General features: G+C 39.3%; 1 protein-coding gene across 2 annotated transcripts in view; it reads right to left on the bottom strand.

Annotated features, from left to right (window-relative positions):
- Ank2 (ankyrin 2) overlaps window positions 1-27,934 on the bottom strand; it is a 567,056-nt gene that overhangs the window by 163,789 nt on the left and 375,333 nt on the right. For both annotated transcript variants that reach the window (XM_028760361.1, XM_028760362.1), the window contains one exon: window positions 12,758-12,859. In XM_028760361.1, the coding sequence (XP_028616194.1) occupies window positions 12,758-12,859 (102 nt within the window). The remainder of the gene's footprint in view (window positions 1-12,757; window positions 12,860-27,934) is intronic.

Below are 27,934 nucleotides of genomic sequence, written 5' to 3'. Positions count from 1 at the left end.
AGAGAGAGAGAGAGAGAGAGAGAGAGAGAGAGAGAGAGAGAGAGATTTAGCTCTGAATCATGCTCATTATCAGTATGACTGCTGTTTCTTAATATGGAACTGCCAAATTATCTTTAATCTATGCGTTTCCTTAATCTCTAGGAACTGGCTCCCCACAATGTGAAGTAGTTAGCATTACAAACAAGATTATCTTTTTTCCCGTTTTGTTTCTTATTCCAGGAGACAAAAAGGCTAGAATTGGGGTTCTCCATTTTGCCTTTGGATAAGAAAGATGTAGAGAGAGGGAGGAGCGAGAAAACTTCTTCTGAAGGGAGAAAAGATTCTTTAAAGTTGTCAGAAGAAGAAAAAGAATGGAGAAACTGAGTGGGCAAAATCTCAGCTACTGCTAAAAGGCCAGGTGGCTTCCAATGGCACGAAGAAAATAACCAAAGAGATAGGGTGACAAGCAGGAGTGCCAGCTTTACTCCCTCATATATATATACTTCTTCATGCCCCACCTGCATCTAGTCATAGTTCCCACAAGAGTCATGTTGAGAACATCCTTGATCAAAGCTCAGACAGCAGAGATCAAGGTGGAACTGTAAAGAGACCTACAAGCAAACCCCAGTTAGCTTCCTCTACTCTTCCTTTGAGCTCTCAATGGCTGCTCACTCGGGATCTGCCTAGGGTAAATCTGTCATTGCATTTTCCTCAACTGAAGCCAGTCATTAGGCCAACATTCATGTATCCAAACTTAACTCCTGAATGCCTCTGGGTAATCCTCTTCTGATTCTCTCTCTTAACATTTCCCACTCCTGAAACCAAGCCCTTTAGTCACAACTGGCCTGACCAGTAGCATCTCTCTGTGGTAAATGTCTTCTAAGAATATTACTCTAAACCTCCTTCCAAGGCAGAGGCCAAAGCTCCAGCTAAGGCGCAGGCTTCAGTTCCAGCCCAGGCTCCTGAAGGTGCCCAGGCCCCTGTGAAGGCCCCATAGAAAAGGCTCCTGCCGATATGAAGACAGATGGACTGCTGTGACACACATACCCACACGCTATTTGCAGATGACCAATGTCCTATGCTGTTTTTACAAATAAATTCGAGGCAAGGAAAAAAAAAAACTTGTTCTAGCTAAATCCTGACGATACAGCTTCCTTGAGGCTACCAGACTATGAATGAGGGCTTATGCACCCCCATCCTACCCACTGTGCTTGCTTATTACTCTGTCCCATCGTCCAAATGCTTCCTTCTCCTCCGTAAGCCTCCTTCTGTGTTCTGCTGTGTTCCCTGGCTCTCATTCCTCATCCTCTCAAGACGATAACTTCACTGCCACACTCTCCCACTCACTTACTCATGGACTTACCAAAATAATTTAAGGTTCCAGAATTCTTCTCTACCAATGACACATGTTTTCCTTTACCTCGTATACTCACTCCAAATCACACCCTAGCCCTTGCCGTTTCAAAAGATGAGATCTTTCTTCCAAGATCTGTTTTGCCACTCAATTCCTTGGCCACCACTTATCCAACGCCAGCAGTCCTTCCACCACTGATAGCTAGAATCCATTCGTGTACCCCGTTGCCCTCTGTCTATTCGGCACACATTCTGCACATGCTCTTTGGAATGATGCGCATGTTTCCTCCCATGTATCCTAAGCTTGCTTGCGTTTCTCTAGCTTAGCCATACACGCTTGCTTAAACAGCATTCCCAATCACAAGCAATGCCGTCTTCTGCCTGAACCAGACTTCAGAAGAACACACACACACATGCTACCAAGATTCACTACAAATCCATGCTCATGATCTCAAGCAGTTCCTTAACATTGCTAGGCGATCACAACCATCACAGTGTTAATCTTATGCATTCTCTCCTATCTCCTGAGTCGATCATTTCACACCTTGTCTCTCCATAACCTCTATCATCTCTCTCTTATAATTCCGGTAGTAACTTTGACTCATTTCACTGAACAAACAGAAGGCAGTTAAAAGCTGCCACCACACACTCAGCTTCCAGCCCTATACTCATTCTACTTCGTGATACTTTAACCAAACCACATGTCCTGTCTCTCTTTAACTATCTACACCCTTAGGAAAGGCCAGCTCTCCACAGTGTACCAGGCCTGACCACTTTACCAGCTAATCAAGGAGCTTCAAGGTCATTTAAGGAGATTCAAGGAGCCCTTGGTCATTCTCCCTCTTTAGTCTCTACCTGTCTCTTACTGAAATCATGGATTTCTTTCCTTTCCCTGCTGATAGTTTCCACTTATGAAGCATAAGTGCTACTGCTCCTTTTACAGAAATGCCTTTCCCGATCCCGTTTCCTCTTTCAGCTACTCTCTTGTCTCCTCTGTGCTTTACAAAATGTGTCCTTGGAGGACTATTTTGTCTGTCCATTGTCCAGTGAATGAACTCCATCTGACTCCACTCCACCCTCCACTGAAATTACCCTAATGAAATCATCTCTTATTACCACATGCTCCCAATAATATTCAGTTCTTCAGATTATTTGACCAACAGTATTTCACAAAGTTGACCATTTCATAGATCCAAAAATAACTTTTTTATTTGGCTCCCAGGACACAATCCCTCCAGGTGTTTCTTTTCGAACTCTTGCCCACTCTCATGCCCCTGAGTTCCCTAAGGTTCAGCTTTCAAACATCTTGTATTATTCATAGATACTCATAAAGAGTTTGATAATTTCATCCACTTCTGAGGAGTAAGTATTGTCTATATGCTGACTGAACTGAAGTTTCTACCTCTGGTCAAAGCTTCTTTTCTGAACTTCAGACTCATGTGTCCAACTCTCTAATCTTGAATGGATACCACATAGCAAACTTAAAATTTTTTAAATTGTCCAGATTATTCCTTTAAGACTGCTCATCATACAGACCTCTCCACCACAGTTCATAAAAAAACACAATAGTCACTTCTCCCATGGCAACCCCAAACTTTATTCTTCACCCTCTCTTCTGCCATCATCCTGTGCTGAATCTATCTATAGAGGACGCAAGGTCCTTGTGCTCACAGATAAACAATAGGGAAAGCAGGAAGAGATGTAGAACCTGTCCTCTGCCCAGAAGCCTGGGAATGGATATGGGTAGCCAGGTGACCTGTGACCTATCTGTACAGCCAGGTCACACCTGGCTCCCTCAGACTGCTACATTGATCTCAGTCAATCTCCCTATGCCCTTACCTTGAGCACTGTTTCTTAGTCAATAGAACCTATCTTTATGGACAAGGTCACGTGTACTTTGAAAAGAAGTTCAATGTAATCATGTTTTAAGTTTTATTGTAAACATAAGATTAAGTGAATTATCACCAGGAAACATTTTTTTCCAAAATCATGCTGTACTTAAATATGCCTAAAATAAACTTCCTGTGTCAGACTCCTGAAGTTTGAAGAAACACCAGATACAGAATAGTGTTGAACAACTTCTATCTTGCCTCATGTGACCACAGTCTACATGCTGTGGTGTTTTCAGAATCTTCTACAACCACCAACCAACAGTTCTATCTTTAAATTCTACCTAGAAGCCAAACAGGGCTCATCACTTCTACTTGTTGCCCTAGGGTCAAACACCTCATTTCTCAGCTAAAATAATTAAAGATCTTTTCCTAGGCTGTCCTCTTTCCCTTCTGTCTGGGTGCTACTACTGAGCCTGAGTCAAGTCAGTTTATATCACTTCTTTCTTTAAAATTTCTAATCACCTTTCTTTTTATTTAGCAACAAAGCCAACTTTTTTTTCTTAAAATAAACTACAAACTCTAACATCACCTGTTCTCCCCTAACCTCCTCCTGTTCTTCTTCTCAATCATTTTATTTCAGGCAAGCTGACCTCCCTGGTGGTCCTTGGACACATTACCATGTTCTTTGTAGGTCTCTCATCAAAACTTGTAAAATGTACTCTTTGAACATACTGCATAGCTTCATGTTCAGCTCTGTTGGGTAATTCATTGGCATCTTGTCAGCCATGACACACTGCTCTGGTTCCATTCTCTCCTCTCTTGCTGTTATATTTCTCTTCCATGTCTTTTACTGCTTTTGTTTTTCCTTTTATTTATTTCCCTTTTTTGATATGGGTCTTATAGAAGCTAGTTGGCTCTGTATTCATAGATATCCACTTGTCTCTGTCTCCCAAATGCTGAGATTAAAGGCGTACACTACCACGCCCAACTGATTTACTGTTTTTCCTGGGTCCATGTGGATTAGCTACTCTTCTATTTCTGTGAAAAAAAAAAAAACCCACCATGACCAAGGCAACTTCAAATGGAAAGTTTAATTAGGCTTATGGTTTCAAAGGGTTAAAGTCATGATGGTAAAGTGAAGGCGGGTTGCCAGGAAGAGCTAGGAGCTCACTTCATTACCCATAAAGAGGAAGTGAAGAGAGGGCACACTGGGAATGGTGGAAGTCTTTTGATATCCCACCCCCAATGGCACACCTCCTCCAATAGGCCACACCTCCTAATTTTTCCAAAACACTTCTACTTACTGGGGACCACATAGTCAAATATTTGAGTCTATGGAAGCCATCCTCATTTAAGAACAGGGGTCTTGCGTCTTTCTGACCTACTGCATCGACAGTACAAAAACTTTGTTTGAATGAACAGATGAACAAAGTGCTGTGCCTGACATCAGATTGGAAGAAAAGAATGCTGTGGCTATGGTAGCTGACGCAAGGTTGGAAGATGGGGAGCTGCTGGGAAATCAAGCAATACAATCTGTGTCCTTGGTCGTAGAAAGAGAGGACTCAAGAGAATTCCCAGAATATAAAGTGTCCGATTCCAATCTAAACCATGCAGACAGTACTTAAGAGCACAGCCACAGAAATAATTTAAATAAGATCACCCCTGGTTTCCAAAACGGACAAGTCATTACATTTCAGACTTTTCTCAGTTCCAGGAGGTGCAAATACAGTGGAAACTTTTAGTGCTTTGAATGAGTACTTAATGAATGTCTGTCAGAATGGCTTACTACTGAGTAACTATCAATGCTGAAGTTCAAAAGATTAGACAGGCTGTATTTATTTCAAACTTGAATTTATTTCAAACTTTTATATCTATTTAAAACTTTATCTACTATAAGGCAGGAAGGCTTTGTTTCATTAAACGAGACATCAGCAATAGTGCCCTGGTTAGTTTTTGCCTAACTTGACACAAGCAAGGACCATCTAGGAAGAAGGAATTTTGGTTGAGAAAATGCCCCTCATATTGATCTGTTGGTAAACCTATAGAGCATTTCCTTCATTAATGATGGATGTGTGAGGGTCCAGCCCACTGTGGGCAGTGCCATCTCTGGGCAGGTGGGCTTTCATTACATGAAAAGAGAATTTAAGGGAACCATGTGGAGCAAGTCTTCTTTCATGTCCTTTGCTTCACTTTCTACCTCCAGGTTATTCTTGCCTTGAGCCCTTGTCCTGACTTCCCTTCATAATGTATTGTGATCCAGATGTTTAAGCCAAATAAACCTTTTTCTCACCAAGTTACTCTTGGTCATAGTGTTTTATCACGGCAATAGAAAGCAAACTATGACAACCATGCTGAAATTTAACTATACTCTACAAATATATTTGTGTCTAATATAGCTAGTTATAGAACTACAGTTTATTCAATGGTTCAATAATTCCATGAATTCAATTATTTTTATTTCTGTTTTACTGCCCTTATTAAGTCCCAGACTGGTAGTACTGTTCTTGGCATTTTTAAAGGCTGTTCCAAGCCAGATGGATCCAAATGGCATTTGTGAGAAAGATTTTAGTTGCAGAGAAACATTTTAGTTTAACACAATCCAGATAAATAGTAACTATAACCAAATTACAAATCATAATCTTTCCTCTCTGATGGCACAGGCTACAGACATACCATTTAAGATTCTGTCCAGCCTATGAAAATACTACTGCTTCTGCTAACAGGTAGGCTAAGAGTCAGTATGAGACGACTGCATTACTCTAATGTGGAGTGTCTTGTTCAATAGTATTCACGAGTGCTGGTTCTTTTGGGAAGTTCTCAAACATTCCCTACAGTCACCTACAACTCCAACATCAGGTTGTTATGATCACTGAGGCTGAATAAATTCAGACATGAGGAGGTAGATTGCCCAGGGTCCCTTAGCTGGAAAAAAATTGGTTCCTGACACCCACATTTTTAACATAACTTCCAAAAATTGTCTGAGTCACACAAAGAGGACATCTTCTGAAGTGATTGTTGACTGTATCGTCTTGCTACAGAAGGCTTGCTGTTCTAGAAACATTATTATTGAGTTAAAATGATGTCTTTTTTCCCTAGTATTCATTCTTTATTAGATATCCTTATTTGCATTTCAAATGTTATCCCTTTTCCTGGTTCCCCCCCTTGAAGCTCCTTATCCCACCCCTTCCCCTGCTTCTATGAGGGTGTCCATCTGCCCACTCCCACCTCCCCAACCTCAAATTCCTCTACACTGGGGCATCAAGCCTTCACAAAACCAAGGGCCTCTCCTCCCATTGATGCCCAACAAGGCCATCTTCTGCTACATATGCAGCTGGAGCCATGGGTCCCTCCATGTGTACTCCTTGGATGGTAGTTTAGTCCCTGGGAGCTCTGGGGGGTCTGGTTGGTTGATATTATTGTTCTTCCTATGGGATTGCAAACCCCTTCAGCTCCTTCAGTTCTTTCTCTCACTCCTCCATTGGAGACCCCATTGAGGATCCAGTGCTTAGTCCAATGGTTGGCTTCTAGCGTCTTCCCCTGTATTTGTCAGGCTCTGACAGAGCCTCTCAGGAGACAGCTATATCAGGTTCCTGTTAACAGGCACTTCTGGGCATCTACAATAGTGTCTGGGTTTGGTGACTGTATATGGGATGGATTCCCAGGTAGGTCAGTCTTTAAGAATGGCCTCTGTGCTGGGTGGATAATGTGTGTGTTTGTTCCCAGCACTCAGGATGCAGAGGCAGGAGGATCTCTGTGAGTTTTGAGCCTAGTATACAAAAATGAGTCCAGGATATCCAGGATTCTGTTACACAGAGAAGCCTTGTCTTGAAAACAAACAAACAAAAACATAAACATATACAAAAAGATTGTCTGCTTGGGGGGAAAGAAAACATGGGTTTAAACTGATAAATTTGCATCATTATTGCTACAATTTGATGGCAGTGATTCAAAACCCCAAATGAGGACATTTTAAAAACTGTTGGTCCTTGTTGAGATATGTAAGAGGTGCCAAGCAATAGCCCTTTATTTTGAAGTTACTGTAGTGAAACAAATAAATTTGATACATGGTAAAAGTATCTCAACCTTCCTGGGTTTTTATTAATATTTAAACTGGCTATAAATGTTTATGGAAATGTTACTGAGTTTATTTTTACTACCTAGGTATCAGCCTTGTTTATAACACTATAATATCAATTCAGACACAATTACTAAATAAATATTTTATAGAAAATGTATTTATGAGTCTCAATAAGGGAATGAATGTTAAGGTTAATTGTCTTTTTAACAGGGAAAAACTAACAAGACTAATAAATTCTAGTCTAATCTTTTAAAGGAAACAAGCTAACGGTCATAATTATAATTATTGGGAAAAGAAAAGTGAAAACGTGAAGTTTTTAGGACATTTTCTTGTGCCAGATTTCCTAATTCCTCCATTCCCTTTAAGGACATTCCGCATCACAAAGCTTTGCCTCTTGACCCTATATTCCCTTTAAATTATTACAAATTAAAGTCATTCTTTATTAAATTTCAAAGTTCACATGATAATATATAAAACCGATTTTACTTTTTGAAAAAAAAAATCTGATCCTAATTCAGTTTGAGGACTCTTTCAGCACCCCAATACATGTGATATTTTTGGAAAGTTGGTACAGCCCAAATTATCTTTCGTTGAGAAATACAACAGGATAAAGGGAGTCCTGATTTTTATATTGCATGTCATAATGTTCCCTGGAAACCCCAACTTAGAAGAAAAACAGGATATTCTTTCTTCTCTAATACACCATAGTATTTGAATGTCACATAATTAGAAATAAGTAAAGTTTGGCTTCGACGGTTGCTGTCTCTATTACCATATGCATGTATCTGGAAATTATTTTCAGTTCTACATTTTATTTGAATTTCAGTAGAATTCTTGGTAAAAACCAGTAGAATTTCTGGTGATGGTTTTCTTTGAGTTAGGGATTTCTTTATTACATTAATCTGAGGAGGAATAAATACTCTTTTCTATTAATAATGGTAAGTTATTAGTATGGTCCAAACTTTAGAATGAAAATTGCTACCACTGTATGTGTTGCTAAAGGCAGCTCAAATATCTACTCAAGATGTCCTGTGGCAGATAAAATTTGGACATGACACAGAGACGTGGACTCAATTTCTGCATCAACAAACTGAGGCTTACCCCAAATCTCAGGATTTTCTCTCAGCTAAAGACAAAGCATCACATGTAAAACTCACGGCACAAAATTTGATACATAACTCCTAAATTGATATTACCCACTTTAATGCTACAACTTCTAATTAACACATATTGTTTAATAATAACAATCATAAGGCATAAACTACAGGCAACAACATCTGCTTTACAACTACTTAAGTCTGAGAGATTTGAGACAGCCAATCTCATAGCTTTGTGGAAGCCAATTATAATTTTGGATTCTTCATTGAATATATACAGTAGTTGTAATTGGACTGTAGGAACCATAGAAAATCATGTTTTAAGTTTCCTATTTCATAGTTCAAATGTTATTGCATCCTGGGAAAGAACCACCGAGCATGCTTTCACACTGTTTAGAGAGTAGAGAACTGCCACTTTCTGAACTGAAATAACATCCCAAAAGGGATAGAACTTGGCTTTGAGTCTATGGCTTATTATACCATGTCTCAGAGAAATAAATATTATTTTGTTTAGGTGAGATATTAGGGAATAGAAGACTTCTAGAAGAAAGGTGCAAGACACATGAAAACTTTTCAAATCAGCTCAAGAGGGTGGGCTTAGCATCAATCACTCATGAACAGAGTATTTACTATTGAGAGAGAACTCCCTCCTAAAATGGCATCAAAAAAATAAAATTAATAACCTTGACCTGTCACAAATTACTTTAAGATGACCTGAACTTGGTCTGAAATAGGTTAGTTTCATTTTACTTAATGCTATTTTAAACATTAATCATGAAATGTTTATTTAATATTTATATAAATGAAGTAACAATCACGTATCCTGTTTATTAATATACTGCCAACTTAGAAATGGAACTCGTTTATATTAAGTTGGGGAATGTTTTTAATTTACTCAATGAACCTAAGGTAGCATGTCAAAAATATAAAACATTTCAAATTTAAACTCTAAGGCACTTTATTGAGTAAATATGTATATGAATACATATATGCATATAGGAGCTTGGATTTTCTTTCTTAATATAATTAATATACTTTAAGTTCAAATTACTTGTTCAAAAGAGTAATAGAAGCATATCAGATCAACATGTCTCACCTTCAAGCTATAGAGCTACTCTGTAACTATCTCACGATGTTAGCAGAGGAGCAAAGTCTCCTGGATTTGAGCAAGGGCTGTGTAATCCACAGCAAATGCAGCAGTTGAGTGTCATATGCCGCTGGTGCCAGACCCTGTCATCAAATGCATCACAGTGGACACAAGGGGCAATGGTGGACGCCTGTTTATGTAGGCTACGTTCAACCATGAAGGCCTGGGGGAATTCACATCAGCCTGCTTTGGGCCTCAGGGTTGGTAATGTCTAGACCTAGTCCTTCATGACTACTCACTGCAGACACTACCCCAGCAGATGGCCCAGGATCTCACAATCCAAGGGCTTTCTGTTCCTGTCATCCATCAAGTTAACTGCAAAAGCAAGTAAGTCTCTGTATTTCTGTGTGATGAGTGCCATACTTCCCTAAAAGAGGAGCAGATGAGCAATCTCGTCATCAATGACAATGTTTCTCCCTCTTGTGATTCTCAAAAGAAAATAGAGAAGTCGTCTCCAGGTGACTGTAACACAATGGCCTACTCTTTCAGGTCTTCTCAGCCACAGGAAATTTATGAATGTTAGAAATGCCATGAATATATTTTTATTTTAGAATGGCAACATGAAATAACATAAAGTCACCAGGATAGAAACAACACAGCTGAATGCACGAGGGCTTTCTGCTCGCTCTGCTAAATGACCATGAAGACACAGGAGCGAATGTGAGTCTGAATGTGGAAGGTCCACAGTGGTCCCCTGTGAAGATGCATACTAGACATTGGTCAGCGCTGACTGATGTGAACAGCTGGCTTGGGGTGGACAGAGTGGTATAGTTCAGAATGGATTCTACCTCTATGTGGAAATATGGAGTTGTCTTGTTCCTTAATCAAGTTGGGCGGGTCACTCTCCTAGCCAAGGGGCCAACCCTCAGGAGGGCAGAACCACCTTGAGCCAGGCTATAGAGACAGGAGGAATAATATAATCTTTTAAACAAAATACTGTGCTATTCCGTCTCAAAATTCCCATCCATACAACCTTGGAAGTCTGCCCATTTTTCTGAGTTACTCAAAAAAGTGTAATTTTTCCCGTTTTGGTTTCTCTTTTTCCTAAGGATGTTTTGGGTTTCTCTCTTTTTTTTTTTTCCTCCAATTTTTGCCTCCATGCCATGGGCTGACCTCCATACCAGCTTAACTCAGAGAGCAGGACCTTTTCTTTTTCCCTGAACAGCTTCTTCCTGGCAGCTTGCCTCCCTGGGGTGTGTTTTTAAACTGGAACAAACTTGTCCTGGAGCTGTTGTTTGAGTTTGTTCTTAAGTTATTTTATTAACAAGAAGAAGACCCACTAGGGAAGACCTGGAATCCCTGGTAACATGTGGTGATTCTCCAAATGTTCAGTAACCAAACTAGGAAGAAATGAATACATAGGAATCTAGGAAGATAATAATTTGGGGATCATAAATAAAGAATAGCATTTTTGAAAAATATTTGAGAGATCCAATTTCAGTGGCCTAGAGCAAGGCTTTTAAAACATTTCCATTTACGATCCCTTACCATTCAACATAAGGAAATTTATTTTAAAGCAGGTTTTTTTTTATTTTAAAGATGAAATAAATTTTATGTACTACTGAGATGAGTATGCTTGTTTATTTTTACATGAAACTTACATGTTGGCCAAATATTTGATGACAGTGATGTCAGAGATAGTGATGTAGAGTTGACGGGTATTCTGATTGATTTGTTTGTTTGTTTGTTTGTTTGTTTGAGACAGGGTTTCTTTATTTGGACATAAATGTCCTGGACTTCACTTTGTAGACTAGGGTAGCCTCAAACTCAAGAGATCTACCTGCCTCTGCCTCCAGAAAGCTGGGATCAAAGGCGTGTGCCACCATTGTCACTTGGCTGGTACTTTGTTTTATACTCTCCAATTCCAACAATGTCATTTCACATGCGTAAATATTAGAAAAGAGCAGAAATATGTCTACTATCATTTCTGAAATCATTGGAAATTCTGTCCTATATCCCAAGTCAAAACTCATTTAATTTTTTTTTAATGAAACTTAGGTCAGGAATTTATACAGTAATTTTTAAAATGCAATATAATCCAAACACATACTAACTTGGTACTTGCATGTTGGTCAGGAATTATTTTTAAAGTTTTTGGTTTTTATAATTAAATTATTATATTTCCTTATAAATATTTTTTTAATTTCCTTACGTGTTCAACAATGCTGAATTCTGGGACAGTTCCACAAGCCAAAGAGTTCATATTGTGTGTCTAGACCAAAATGAAGCCCTATTATGTGACAGCACAAGCACTGAGAGAAACACCTTGGATTCATTACAATTTGATTTCAAATTAATATTGGTTACTGCACATTCTGAAAGCTTTTCTTGTCATCAATATTTTGTGACACCCATATTCTGTTCTATAACTGCTTATGGATCACAAGCCACAGCTTAAGAAATGCTAAAGAGTTAATAAAAGTAGGCTGAATACACAGGAGGATGCAGAACCGCATCCCAGCACTCCTGGATAATTTGGAGTAAAAAAATGAAATTTACCCCCAAGAAACATGACATTAGCCATAATCATTTGCTTTTCATTATACTATCTGTTGTACACGCACACATACACACACACACACACACACACACACCATACACACACACACACCAAACCAAACCAACAACATTTATAAGCTTTGGTGATTACTGGAGTTTCTAGACACTTTAACTTACAGTACAAAAATCTTTGCCAAGATGGCAAGAGCATATCAATAGTCTTGAGGACAAATAATATTAAAAATCAATAATTTTCTCTAATAAACAATCCAAATACTTCATTTAAACTAATATAGTACTTTTATGTAGTCTCAGAATTAACCATATTTCTTTAAACCAGTTAGAAGAAAGTTGTGGGTTTTTTGTTAGTTAGTTAGTTAGTTAGTTAGTTAGTTAGTTTGTATTTTTCTGGAGACACTATCTTATTGTAACCCAGGCTGGCCTTGACTTCACTATGTACCTGAGGATGACCTTGAACTAAGTAATATGTTATTCTTAACCAATCAATATACCAGATCGATCACTCTACCAGACCCAGTAGTTCACCTCATTTCACAAGAATTTACTGACATTCACTTTTTTTTTTCTATACTTCACCAACAATGGTACTTCTAAGAATAATCATTGACACTTCAAAAGTCGTTAAGGTGGTAAAAATTAGGTTGCCTAAGATCAACCCTCTGATACGTCAGTAAATCAATATAAACAGAAAAGAGCATCGGTATCTGAGACTCTGGATATTGAGTGCTTCTTAATGTGTGGCTCAAATTACCTGATTGCAGGTGTTGATGTCAATGCCCCCTTTCAGATACTCCACAACTTTGTCCAGATTGCCTGCTCTGGCAGCGCGGAGGAAGCTGGCATTGCTGTCAGACTGCAAGAAAAAGAAAAGGCCTTTGGTGAATCACGCAGAACATCAAATACACCAAAAACAAGAAGACAAGAGTGTTAACCCTGCACATTAGACAAGCATGGGCTGATAAATGTTTCACTGCTGGCTTTAAGACACTGAGGTGTCATTCATTGGCAACCACAAGGATACCAAAGGAACCATTAAAATAAAAATGACCATTACTGCTGTATTCCTAATCTTCAGCCAATTCAATGATGAATCTACACTATGCAAAATTCAACTGTCATCCATTTTAGACCTTTTTCCATGCTTGAGTGTTGTATGCAGGGTGTTCACGTGTGTGGGGATAGACATGTGAGGGGGCGTGAATGATCGCAAAGCCCTTGGGTTGATATAAGGTATCTTGTCCCATGGCCACTTTACTTTCTATTTTTATTTATGGTGGTGGGCTCTGTCCCTTGAAGAACTGAAGGCTTTTCAGAGGGTTAATCTACTTAGTCTGCCTGTCCATGGGCTCCTCTGCCTCCTTAGCACTGGGATTACAGTGGCCATAATGCCTGCTAAGTTTTTTTTTAATTTTTTATTTACTTTTACTTATTCACTTTATATTCCTCTAACTGTCCACCTCCTAGTCACCCCTCCCACAATCCTTCTCCCATCCCACCTCCCCTTCTCCTCTGAACAGGTGAAGGCTCCCCTGGGTATCTCCCTACCCTGGCACTTCAAGTGTCTTCGAGGCTAGGCTCTTCCTCTCCCACTGATGAAAAGAACTTCTAGAGGTATCACCATCCCTGACCTGTATTGTATTGAGCTGTACTATAGCACAACCATGATAAAAGCTGTGTGGTATTGGTACAGAAACAGACACACCGATCAATGGAATCCAATCGAAGACTCAGAAATAAACTGACATACCTACGGACACTTGATTTTTGATAAAGAAGCCAAAACCATACAATGGAAAAAAGAAAGCATCTTCAATAAGTGAGGATGCCTTCTAAGATTTGTATGTGGGTTCTGGGAATCCTAGTTCTGGTCTTCAACTTGTACAGCAAGTGTGTCATGTACTGGGCCATCTCCACAGCCCCTTATCCATTTGCTTTCACATTGGGTTTTTAGTGATGAACGGATACCAAGCATACTAGCAAGTAAAAAGAGGAAGAAGAAGAAGGAGAAGAAGGAGAAGAAGGAGAAGAAGGAGAAGAAGGAGAAGAAGGAGGAGGAGAAGAAGAAGAAGAAGAAGAAGAAGAAGAAGAAGAAGAAGAAGAAGAAGAAGAAGAAGAAGAAGAAGAAGAATTATTTTAAAACTAGATGAAACAACAGCTGCTTGGGTTCCTTTCTCCTTTACTGTTAGCTTTCAGACGACTCAGCGGAAGAGTGCTGAGATGGGGTCACTACAGTTGTCCAGCCTCATGTTGAGAGAATAAGATGCTTTGAAAAGAGGGGAAAGCGTTCGCTGGCAGGTGTGCTCTAGGCTAATGCAAGTTTTGTCCTCCTAGTGATTTGGGGAAAACATGATTAAATGTGAACCAGCTGACATAATACCAGAATGAAAAATCTTGGTAAAGATGATAGCTCTCAGGATGGAGACTTTGTTTTAAGTATTTCATCTTCCCACAGTCTCTAAAAGTCTGATCCTGGGAAAAACCATCTCATTTGCCTCGTAAAAAGTGCCAGGATAGGGCGGGGGGATGCATAGGGGAGCTCCCACCTGCTCAGAGGAGAAGGGAAGCTGATGTGGGGGAAAGATTGTGGGATAGGGTGACCAGGAGGTGGGCAGTGAGCAGGATGTAAAGTGACTAAAAGGCTGTTCCAAAGGCAGAGTTACAACATCGCCCCAGGCTTGGATAAATACTCTAACTTTTAAGCCTTAACATAATAATGACAATAACCTTTTGTTAGGGTTCAAGGCTCTTACATAACTATTGTAAATTTTCTTGTGGTATAATATCTAGCCAAAGAGAAAAGGGGTCTGAAGAGGGATGTAATGCTCATATTTGGACGTGAGAACTGAGTTTGGTGACTTCTGTTTTCTTTCAGGTTTGATGACATTCTCCTTAATAGATTGCACAGCCCCTTTCCCTTGAACAAGAAGACTACACTTGGCAGAGGTTCTTGGCACACTCCGTCAAAGCTGTTTTTAAAAGAGTTGTGATGATGGGAAGGTAATAGAATTGGGAATATTTTCTCATGTATTTCTCAAATACATGATTGCTTGCACATCGTTAAGTCATTTACACACAGGAACCCTGAAAAGCCAAGAAATGAATTATCTCACATCAGTCTGAGTACCACATGGGTTATAGGTTTCCAAGTCACACAGATGCTTTAGAGTGGAAAGGCGTGGTTGAAATCTATACATCCCAAATCCGTGCTCTGCTTCTTTGGAAATGCCTCAATGTGTACAGAGTGTGGAAACATTCTCCTTCCCAGCATGCCTTGTGCTACATCCTTCCTGAAAGCCAGGCTGATGGCAGAGTGCCCCAGTCCATCTGCAATGATGCAGGGACTGAATTGTGACTCACTTTAAGATGCTTCCTTTATGAAATGATTTTGCTGTTTTTAGCTAATGCTAAACTCCAGTGGGATTTTCCTTTCCAGGTTTCTTCCTATATCACTTAAGCATAGCTCAGTGTTCCACACGGCACTATGAAGAGCTCATAAAGAAAAACTTATTTTTCTTATTATAAATCAATGAAAATAAATTGTGAAGTCCCACATATAAAATATAAAAATATTAACAGTTTTTCCAAAATAAACTTCATTTAAAAACTGAGTCAACAAAATACTGCCAATTTGTACATGACACAAGTAATTGTAGGTGATATTTATTGTTTACTATGCACCAAGAAAAGAGCTAAAGGATAATTAATATCCATAATAAAACTATAAAAAATGATATGTCATTATGGGAAAAGACGCCTACAAGTTTCTTAAGTCATATGATTACTCAGGGATGGGGGAGACTGAAGATTAATTTCACATCTGTCATAGTCTGTGCAAATTATCAAAGCAGAAAACGCTGCAGATTCCTCACTGATGATAAACTGGCTTCATTTCCTTTGGCATGACCACATTTACCCCTTCTACGTGAACTTCGTAAGCCGTAGCATTTATGACATCACTACTACACAGGAAATTCTTACCTGTTACGTCTGCTTCTACTTTCTGTTATTTGCAACTACCAAAAACTTAAGATCTGAGTGAGGAAAAACCCAGAATCTTCTTCAGTTGGGAATGTGGAGAAAATTGGCATTGTATACACATGACTAAAAAGCCATTCAAGAAGGCTAGAGAGATAACTCTCTGGTTAATAAGCACTTGCTGCTCTTCCAGAAGATTCAGAACTGGTTCCCAGCACACATGCAGAGCAGCATACAACCAGGGCACTCCACACTCTATACTGGCCTTTGTTTGCACCCACAGTGTGTGTAGCATACACACACACACACACACACACACACACGTACATAAATACAAATTAATCTTTTATTTTTAGGAGAGAATCAACACACCAGGAAGTCCTTAAGGATATCTGCCAAGCTTCTCTGAGGAATGGGCAGATGACAGGTGCTTTTGTTGTTACAGACTATTTTCATAACTGGTTGTCTCCTTTCTCAGTTAATTTTAAAAAAAATAGATACAAGTTTAAGACTTGGAGCAAACCCCTGGAATTAAGCAAATAAAATTCCTAGTGTTATAGTAAATGTATCATTTTGCCACACTGCCAGAAGCCTCTTAAGCAGTTTAATATATGTGAAATTCTTCTGCAACCCCGTGAAAGGACTCAGTTCTCTCAAAGTGAAGAAATGAAGTAAATAAAACTGTTATGATCATGTGGTTCAAAACATGAATTTCAAGGACAGAATTAAAATAAACTTCCAAGATTTGTATATAGAAAAAAAAATGAAGTACCCTTAGGTTCAAATGCATACTCTTCTCTTTCTTGCATGCACATGTCGGCAAATACACATGTCAGAACACTGTTCTACAATGGGGTCAATCTGTGATTACAGCTCTTGGCAAAACAGCTTTAGACAACAGAAGCCTAGTTACTTTTAATCAATAAGTAGATAAAAGAGGATTCAAACACACACACACACACACACACACAAACACACACACATACTGAGAGAGAGGGAGAAGAGGGGAGGGGAGGGGGAATGGCAGGGGGAGGAGACAGATTTTTGCCCATCTACCTTCCCCTCCAATTATGAAAAAAATAAAGATAGAGATTTTATTCAAGGATTAGCAGGAGGAAAGCAAGCCTTCAAAACAGCTTTCTGTTTTTTTGAGGTTTTTTTGTTTTTTTCTAGCCAGGAAAGTTCTAACATCAAAGCTCAGTATAGTAAAAAGAAGCAACAGTAACTCCTCTGGGAGAAGGGCTAGACAGACCAGAGACTAACCACTCTCTCTGTTTGGCTAATTTGTACCTGTCCCTAGGACCCTCAAAGCCTGTAACCAACTGTACTTGGCTCTACAAAGCTTCATTCTCCGGGAGGAAATCAAATGTTCAGTCCCACCTATTTTAATATGCAACATATGGTTATCATTAAGTGTGCCTCCTTTATAACCTTCATGTGACAAAAAAAAAAAGCTTCCTCTTCAATTTGTCTTGACACAGTTCCATTTCTGTATCCGAACATCAGCAAAATAGGGTTTTCTTTGCACCCAGCATGAATATAAAGAGAAATGTGTGTTTCTAAGTCCTATTATATACTAAAAGAATACTTCCCCAGTGTTTCAGAGCCCATGACTCTATACAGATTTAAAAATAATTACACTTATTATTAGGTTATTTCAATACTAATCTAATGAGAAAAATAAGGAATATTCCAGGACATGTGCGCAGCAAACCTATGACAGAGCACAGCAGATTATTTTGATGTATACCTCTGTGCTTTTAAATATTATCTAACAAGTGAAGTCCAGAGGATGTGTGTGCATATGTGTGTATGTGTACACTAGTGTGCTTGTGTGTGTTTGTGTATATATGTATGTGTGTATGCTTCTGTGTGTGTGTCTGTCTGTGTGTGCTTCTGTGTGTGTATGTGTGTGTGCGTGTGTATTCTGTGTGACAAGATTTCCTGTAGCACACAGAGAAAAGAATACTTTCATAGTCTTGTCATGAGACATGGCAGGATAGTGATGAACCTGACAAACTCACAAAGCCTGAAGGACAACAAGTGTGCACAGACACACAATGCCAATGTCATCTTTGCATGGGCCACTTGGATATATCATTAGCAATGACTATAGAAGAAATGCACCAAGAAACCGTTCTCAGTTTTAGCTTTTACTTGGATTCAATTCTAGCTTTACTTGGATTAATTATTCATCTCCATCAAACCCTTGTTTCATTTCAAACCGATAAGGAGAGTTTGAAAAGATTGTCAAGTGGTATGCCAGCAAATTCTCTTTAATTGCTGTAAGTTACATTCCTCTGAAGTAGGAGACTTGTTAATACTATTAAACTTTTTAATATTATTGTTTCCAGGATGATTAAAATGGTGATCTGCATACTGTTCTTACTGATGCCGATTTCATAAATATAGCAAGCTAAATGTTGGATCCTGAGGTCATATCTTGTAACTCCTAATCTGAATATTTGTGCTTAGTTTTAGATATTTTGATTCATTCTACTAAATTAATGCCATGTATTTGAATGCTATTAGAAACACTCAGTTTCTCGTAAGACTTTCCTTCTGACAGAAGAACAATACAATAGACATATAGAAACTGCGTTTGCTGACAACCTTTGGGTGGTACTGATGCTTGACTCTGTCTTGGTGAAAGACTCTTTCCCTGCTCAGCCTATCTCACCCACATCAAGCCTAAAGCTATACAGCTATAAGCCAGTATCCTAAACCTGCAGACACCTTGAGTTCCAGGACCAGCCAAGCCACCCTGGATGCAAACCTCCCGACAAGGGCAATTATCTGATAAGACAAGAAACTGCCCAGAGACCAGTCATCTTGAAGGAACCAAATGGATCTCCTCAAGCAACAGCAATGACAGTTGAGCCATATTACAGAACTACAACAAGAAAACAAACAATGAGACCATGCCTTGACCCATACTGCTTAATCATGTGACCCTCTTGCTCAAATCTGACCCCTATTTAAACTTGGGTTAGTATCTTGGAGATGAACTTGAGATCACTGGGTTTTTTTTTTTCTTTTTCCAAAGTAGTGATTAAATCTCTCTCTCTCTCTCTGCTTTTCACTCTTATTTGTTTAATTAGCATACAAAGGCAAGTACCTAAGTCTAGCTTAGTAGGAAGGCAGAAGGCCAGATTTTTGCCCTAACTTCAAGATACCATAAGACTTAAAAGAGTTTTGTGGTTTTAGAATTCTAATTAACACTGAAAGAACACTGAAGGGGGGTGGTCGTAAGTATATGTTAAAAGGAATAAATCCTTTCTTTAAGATTGAAAGACAGTGGGATAAAAGTGTGACTTGGCTGGTAGTCCTGAGTCTCACCTGAAGGACAAAGGACACTGGCTCCCATCTTCCTTAGGAACACTCCCTCCCTATGATGACTAAGGAAGGCACTTGTTGCCTATAGAATTTTGTACACTGATTTGGGAAGCCACTATTGCTTAGCAGAAACACAGTCATTTACCTGACAACTCTGTGGGTCAATAGCCATACAAAGTCAAGAAAACTCAATGACATATACAGGTGAGTGAGGGAATCCCAGTGTGAACATGGGGGAAATAAGCCTTATGACTGGGGCTCTTACTGTAGCTTCTCAGATCTCTGCTTAGAAACAGGATAGGCTAAAGCCCACATTCAACAAATGCTGAACTATATGACTGGAAGAGTTTTTCATAAGATTTCTCTTTAATTCATGTCTATGAGTATTTGCCTGTACATATATATTTGTAACTCATGTGTCCCTGGTACCCACAGAGGGCAGAAAGGGCATTAGAGCCCCTAGAAGTGGACTTTTCAATGATTGTGAGTTGCTATATTGGTGCAAGGAACTGAACACAGGTTCCGTGCAAGAGCAGCAAGTAGTCATGTGTAGAGAGAGACCCTCACCTTTAATCCCAGCACTCAGGAGGCCGAGGGAGGCACACCACTGTGAGTTTGATATTAGCCTGCTTTATATAGCAAACTCCAGGTCAGCCATTGCTACATAGTGAGACCCTATTGCAAGAGGGGAGGTCCTTTCAACCTCTAAGCCATCTCTCCTGCTCCTCCACTGAGAGTCCATAAATGCATCTACATTCTGTTGCCGTGGAAACATTCCTCAGATACCAATTGAGGATCTCCAACTGATATTGTTTGGATAAAAAGGAAAGGTATTTTTATTCTTTTGTTTTAAGATCTTATATATTCCAACTCGGCCTTGAACCTACTATGTAGCCAAGAATGATTTTGCCCCTGTGGCAGGAAGGCTGTGGCATTGTAGGCATGGGTCACTGCACTTGGGTTATGTGATTGAGAATAATCGCATTGTTCCACACCTGTCAGGCAAGAACTCTATCAATTGAGCTACCTCATCAGCCCTCAAAACCATCTTAATACAAATCCTCACAAAGTGTGGGACAGAAACTGAAGGAGGGGCCGTCTGGAGACCATTCCACCTGGGTATCCATCCCATGTGCAGTCACCAAAGGTAGACACTGATGTGGATGTCAGGAAGTGCATGCTGACAGGAGACTGATGTAGTTGTCTCCTTAGAGGTCTGCCAGAGTTTGACATATACAGAGGCAGATGCTCATAGCTAACCATTGAACTGATCATGTGATTCCCAATGGAAAGGTTAGAAAGAAGGAGCTGAAGGAGCTGAAGGAGCTGAAGGAGCTGAAGGAGCTGAAGGGTTTTCGACCCCATGGGAGAGCAACAATAACAACCAACCAGAGCTCCCAGGGTCTAAACCATCAGCCTGGGAGCACTTAGGGAGGGACCCATGGCTCCAGCTGTATATGTAAGGGAGGATGGCCTTGTCAGGCAGAGGTAGAAGAGGAGATCCTTGGTCCCAAGTGTGGGGGAATTCAAGGGTGGGGAGGTGTGAGTAGGGTTGGTGGGGGCACATCCTCATGGAAGCAGGAGGAGGGGGAATGAGATGGGGGTTCCTGGGCGGGGGGAAATGGAGTAAGGGGATAACATCTGAAATGTAAATAAAATATCCAATAAAAAATTTAAAATAAATAAAAATAAATAAAAAGACAAATCCTATACCTAATCCTATTGCTAACTTCTAACTAACCAGGCAGCTCTGCTGAGAATGTTCTACCTGCATCAGCTCAGCATCCTTAGAATGAACACACAGAGGTACCCAGTAAACATGCACACAAATTCAAAGGAATTCCCTGTTGGATCTTCACCAACCACGAAGAGTTTGTTTTATAAATGAATAATATTCAAATTTAGTCATTGATAGAGAGAAAGCACCATGTTACAACAGTTTGACTGACACTTTTAAATATATTGGAATGAAATGCTTTTCATTCCCAAACTAATCAATGTGTTAAGATATGACAGCATATTTCCCAGGAAGGACATTAAAGTGTACCCTCAGTGAAATACTTCAGGATGAGGAGAAATGGACTTAAATTAAGCTTATCTCCTTTTGCCTCTTTTACAGCTCTCATAATATGAAAAAAAAAAAATAAACCCAGACCCAATCAAGTGAAAATGTCCTTCATCGATGTTTTATCATGCTAGGCGTCCTGCAGTGTTAATTCACTACTGTCCCCTAAGATAGGCAATGTGATTTTTATCCCCATAGGTCTGATTACTCTCTGGCTTCAGAGACCATCTGCTTGAAAGCAGACATCCGTCAGTCAGAAGCAGCTTCGTGGCACCGCACAGACCGGCCCACAGACAGCACAGTCTAACCTAGATTGCTTTTTTCACATTGAATTGTTCAAGGTTGAACCAAGTATAAAGTCTTGAAGTAAACCCCACCCCCGTGACTTCCCTGACATTATAACCACTATTTTTAAAAATCTGCATAGATATTTTTTTTGGTTGGGATACAATTCCTTCAGCTGGTGATTTTGTGGCCCCACTGAGGTGGACATGAAATATACAAAGTCTAAGGTCTTTTGTTTACAATACTCAGTAATCTGCCTCCCAGTGAGATTGCCTTTTCTAGAGGGTATCACATAGTTACAAGTCAACAACCACACATAAACTACGCACAGGACTAAAAAAAATTCTGAACTCAAATTTTAATTTCTGACGATAGTAATATCTACACTGGACTAGCATAAAAACTCAAATTCATTATTTTTTTAGTATCATTTTTGTGCCATAGCAATGTTTTAATTTTCTGTGACTAGTGTGCCCACAAATTTGTTTATGCAATCCTTTGAGTTCTTGGCTTTTTTTTCCACATCTTTCTAATTATTAGGTGTCTTAAATTTCAGTGTGATAATTATGCTTTTTATGAGGAATCATTTGTCTGTCTCTAATCCCATTCGTGGATCTGTTATTAAGCTCATTACTTCTATCGGATGTCAAGAGCCCATCTTCCTAATGCCCATTTAATTGTTGAAGACATATTCATTTATCCCATTTTCTGAAGTGCATGGGGTTTACTGAGGAATGAAGAGCTCTCAGAGGCCTTTGCAAGCTTGTTATGGTCCACATGTATGCAGGACATAAACGGTGAACTCTAGCAGGGAAAAGCAGAATTCTAGTACGCCAGAATTATGCTAAATTAAACACATAAAATTCTTTTACATCTATTTCTTTACCTTAACCATGTCAGTGTACCAGTATCAAGAAATCTAACATTAAATTTAAAGCAATAAAAGAAGAAAGGCACTTGTATTATGTGTACCACCTGAAAAGGAAATCATTCCCCGTTGTGACTCACTAAGTGAATGTGCTTAAAATTCCTGACAGAACTCATGGCTGTACCAGTGTAAATGTACGCATGCTGGAAAACAATAGCTTTCCATTTAGAAATAGAGGACTTAAGTCTGTAAAGTAAGTATTTTGAGGAAAAAAACGGTTAAAAATAACTCATCAGTAACACAAGTTATTTTGTGGATAGCTGGTTATTTTGAAGTACTTACTATATGCCACACGGTTATATGTTAAAGGGTAAATGAAGAAGAACTAAGACGATCCGTCCCTGCCCTCATCCTTATTTTCACATACACATGTGCATCGTCAGAGGAATAAGGAAGGACTTACTGCTTTGCCTTTAGAAGGGACCGCAGATGATCTGCCCATACCTACAGGATGTGCAGAAAGTGCTGACTGCCAGAACAGAAATTCTCTGCATGTCTGTGTGCATGTGTACTAGTGAAACTGAAAACGGCCTCTGTGCAGGATATTTACCTGACATTGAGCACACTGATAGGTGCCACAGCTGGCATTCCCCCCATGAAGCCAAGACACAACTGAGAAAGCACTTCCTCCTCCCAGGGTAGAATCTGCTGACGTTCCAAACTTAACCCTTGTGCCACAAATTTCAATCGTCGGGGATGGCTTGCATGATTTAATTTTAACTCAAAGCAGTTCTCTGGGGGTGAGGGGGAAATGTAATCTTACACTCAGAGATAAGATGAGGAATTGGCTTAGAGAAGAATGTGTGTGGTAGATGACAATACGTGACACAACAGTTGAAAAACGGCTTAGAGAATCAAGTATCCTAAATTCACAAAGCATTCAGCTTTTCTGTTACCTTATATACTGCAGATAGTTCTATTGGAACTCAATAAAACTCCCTGAAGTTACCGTTGCATTGCAAATACATTGGTTAGGATATCTCATTTTCATTATTGATCATTGATGAAGAGTAAGGTAGTAGATTCCCTTTGTCCTGGTCATTACATTTGTGAAAGTAAAAGATACTGAGAAGTGCGTAGAGAGAATGCTGCGATCCTGCCATTTCCAGCTGGCCTTGTGTGAAGTGGGAAACCACCATGAGAAGAATAACCTGGTGAGCACACGGGGCCACACTCAGCCCTGTACCCCAAGGTGTGAACCACTTGTATTTTCTAAGCTTCCTCACCAATGGTATGCAATGTTTATATAACTGAGTTTCCTCATCAATACAGCTATTAAGTTAGCACTAAATGTGTCCAATAGACACTAACACCAGTAAGATGTACCCTGACACATGCCTTCCTTCTGTGGTTCAATTTTAAGCAAGAGAATTAATTACAACATATTTTATGGACTATACTTTTTTAAGGTAGCACTTGCCAATGACCACATTGAGTAATCATGATTAATCATTTTTCATGACTCGTGTGTGTGTGTGTGTGTGTGTATGTATGTATGTATGTATGTATGTATGTATAAATATAGAAATATAGGTAGGGATGCAGCTTTAGTGACTTGTTAATGATAAATATTTTCTTAGCAAACACAGCATCCTGATAGGAATCTATCTTCCCTCTACTCTATCTACTTATAAGACTAAGAACTCAACCTGGTTTTGTGTGCATGCTTTGGCTGTCCCACTAGATTCTCAGCACCTTTAGGAAATAAGCAATGTACACTTAAGTTATTTCTTTCCTGTACGTTGTACTACAATATAAACAGTAGCCTTATTACATGTCAAATACATTCATAATCTGACTTTATCCTCATAAGCTTCTCAAATGAGGAAGCCTGGGTTCAGTGGGACTGTGCCACTTGTCTGGGGATTTGGGGGTAAAAAAATAATAGAGCTGAGAGTGAACCCTGTCTTGCTAGAGCGACTCCCCATTCATCACACCTCGACAGATCCAGCCATCAGTACTGAGTACTAGTCCTCTGTTGACTGGGGAACAGGTGGATACTACCACCACATTCCTGGTTTAGTATTCATTCCAATCCTCTGGTGCCTGATTCCCTTTCTTGTCTTGGGGCAGAGCCAGCAGTTTGAACTGTATCCAAAATGAAAAGGAGGATTTCTTTTTTGTGATGGAACTAACACGATAGTTGTAAGTCCTAAGGACCCAATTGCATTACTTCAAAATGCTACTGCATGTTATACTCAACACATAAAACTAGAATAGTATTGCCATCACAACTGTCCTCACACTGCTGGTTTCAAAGGCAGCCATTTAGTCCTCTGTTTCTTAAGCAGCATGAAAATTTCCAACGTGCACACAAGAATGCTTCTCTGAGTGGGAAGCTTCCAGAACGTCTCTCAGCTGTTCTTAATTAACTCCACCTGCTGCTTAAAGGTTGCTCACACTTTCAAGAAATGACAGTAGTAAATTTCCTTTTCTTGCTAAAAAGTAAATGGTGAAAATGTGTTTATAGTAAGTCTCTCTTCCAAACTGATTTTAAGTCTAAATAAATGTGACATAAATGAAGTGGCTTGTTATGAACATGAGGACATATGTAAAGGTGTATTGTAAAAGAATTTGTGTAAGACATGAAAGCATAAGTTGTTAAACTAAAGTAATGGATTATTATGACTTCAACAATTCTTTTAAATTTAATTTCAAATGCTTTACCGTGAGCCTATCTACATGTGTCTATATATGTTTATAATTTTCCATTCTTTTTGAGATATAGGAGATTATTAAAAGCAAAAATTCATGAAAGAACATAAAATAAAGTGGATCTCTATATGTTTAAGGCTGGCCTGCCTATACTATAGATTATTAAGAGAAGATGGGACACAATCTCAAACAAATGAACAAAAATTCTACATGTGAAACTTGAAAAAAACAGTTAATTTCTGTTAACTTATCTTAGGAAACAATTGCATTTATGATTATTAATAGTCTATGAAAGTTAATGTTAGTGAAATCTATCATGAGTGATAGAAGTGGCATTCCTCACTGACCTCCAAGCCATTAACTATGAAAAAATGTTCAAATAATTAAAAAAAAGGAAGGAAGGAAGGAAGGAAGGAAGGAAGGAAGGAAGGAAGGAAGAAAAAGAGGGGGATGAGACTTAATAAAATTTAATATTTACTATCTTCTAATGCATTATTCAATATCAAATTTTATAGTAGCCAATTAAAAATATATGGGATGAAGGATAAAATGGAGAAGGAAGAGAAAGAGTTAAGAGAGAGAACTTGGGAGGGACAGATAAAACTAAGGGCCAATGGAGGTGCTCATTTGGAAACCATAAGCTTCTTAAAATGTATATGTACATGAAAGTGATTTAAACATAACTGTGAAATACTTGGGGGAAATGGTACCCCAACTGAACATCTCTCACCACCAAATGAAACCTCCAGTGCCAGGACTGGGTTACATCTAATAATGCTGTTGGCCAAAAACTCCCTGAAAACCCTCAACCTAGACTATTTACAAGGCTGTTGGTTGCTCTTCACAAACTTTGCGTATGACCCTATACCTGAATAATTCATTGACTAATACCTGTATAACTCATTGAACACAGAAAAGTCGAGCTGATGCCTATATAGAAACTTCACCCTTATGGACTAGTGTTCATATTCTGTAAGGTATTTTGTACACTATCAGAGGAGAAAGATAAACTCTTTTTAGAGGGTCAGCATAGCAGCCCTCTTAACAACAATGGTGACCTGCCTGCAAGATACACTACTGTAATAGTGGCACAAAAGTTGTGGCCTAACCAACTACTATTTGATGAACAGGCACCTATCCCCCACTCTGCTAGGGTGGCTAAGAACCTGAGAGTAGATAGGTCAAGTACCTAGTGGAAATCCAAATATTACTGCTCTGCTAATAGGAATATTAGCAATAGCAATAAATGAATACTAATGACATTCTGCTATAGTATGACAATTTACTCATAGAATGGAATCTTCTTCAGCCATCATCAGAGACATTTCCTCCTGCAGTAGACGGGATTAAATATAGAGACCTGCAATTGAACCATGCACAGAGAGTGAGAGGTCTCTGAATGTTCAGTCCTAAATAGGATGTCTCCATCAAATCCTTCCCCTTGGGGCTCAGGGAACTCTGCAGAAGAGGATATAGAAAATCTGCAAGAGCTACTAGGGATAGACAACACCAAGGAAACAAAGCCCCGCTAGAATCAGCAGGACTGGTGCAATATGAACTTGTAGAGACTGTGACAGCACACATGGATCTTACACATGGCTAAGCCAGATGGGACCCCAGCACTGAGAGGAGAAAAGGACGCATGCCCTAATACCTAACCCAGAATTGTCTCCAATTGAAAACAGCCCCCAAAGGAAAAATTAGGGGTTTTTTCCCAGTGGAATTTCACTGGGTATACAAACCTCTCTTAAGGCTGGACCCCTTGCCCAGCAGTAGATGCCAACACAAAACAAACTAAATGGTAGTTTGGAGGATGTTTGTCCCATAATGTTTGCTCGGGCTTTTTTTCCCATATATGTCTTTTGTTTTGTTTCTGGTTGTGGTTTGTTATGGTTTCTGATTGTGACTTTTAATTTGTGTGCAAATGTGCGTTTCTCTGTATCTGTATGTGTTTCCTGTGCTTTTTTCTTTGATTTTTTTCTGTTTTTGTTTGTTTGTTTCTTTGTTTGGTCCTATACAGGTTTGTTAGTATTTTTATTTTATTATTATTTTCTAGATGTCCATCTATTTTCTGAGAGAGAGGAAGAAAGGGTGTAGATTTGGATAGGTGAGGAAGTGGGAGGACCCAGGAGGAATTAGGAGAGGAGAAATCCTACTCAGACTACACTGTACAAAAACAAACCATATATATTGTTTTTCTACTGCATATATTTCTGTCAAATCAAGTACAGTTTGCCCAAAATCTGTCTGAGTACTCTGTACCATGAGTCCCTCTGTAGCAAACTATGACCTAATGTAGCAAACAGTACTCTCTTACAATAAGTCACTGAGTCCAGGCCAAACACAGTCTCAGGCCACTAGCTGATCAGATGACAGCCAGAGGAGGCAATGGCTTTTCACACCAGCCTCTAATAAGGCTAGTACAGAGATGTAGCCATTTCCAAACAGGACTTCTTTTTTCTGTCCATACTTCCTACCTGCCTGTTGTTGAGCCCAGCCCTGGTTCTGGGTTGGTTCATCATGTGCCCTTTGCTGAAACAAACTAACTCTAACATGTCCATGCATTTGCTTTTAACAGTTAATGTCCTAAGAAATTTTAATGAGGACAGAGATAGCTGTTAATCATCTCTCATGTGCTGTGTGTGTGTGTGTGTGTGTGTGTGTGTGTGTGTGTGTGTGTGTGT

The sequence above is a fragment of the Grammomys surdaster genome, unplaced genomic scaffold (assembly GCF_004785775.1).
Source record: "Grammomys surdaster isolate TR1022 unplaced genomic scaffold, NIH_TR_1.0 126531, whole genome shotgun sequence".
Classification (NCBI taxonomy): domain Eukaryota; kingdom Metazoa; phylum Chordata; class Mammalia; order Rodentia; family Muridae; genus Grammomys; species Grammomys surdaster.
The sequence above is the reverse complement of the archived record's forward strand: the minus strand, read 5'-3'. Positions and strand labels throughout refer to the sequence as shown.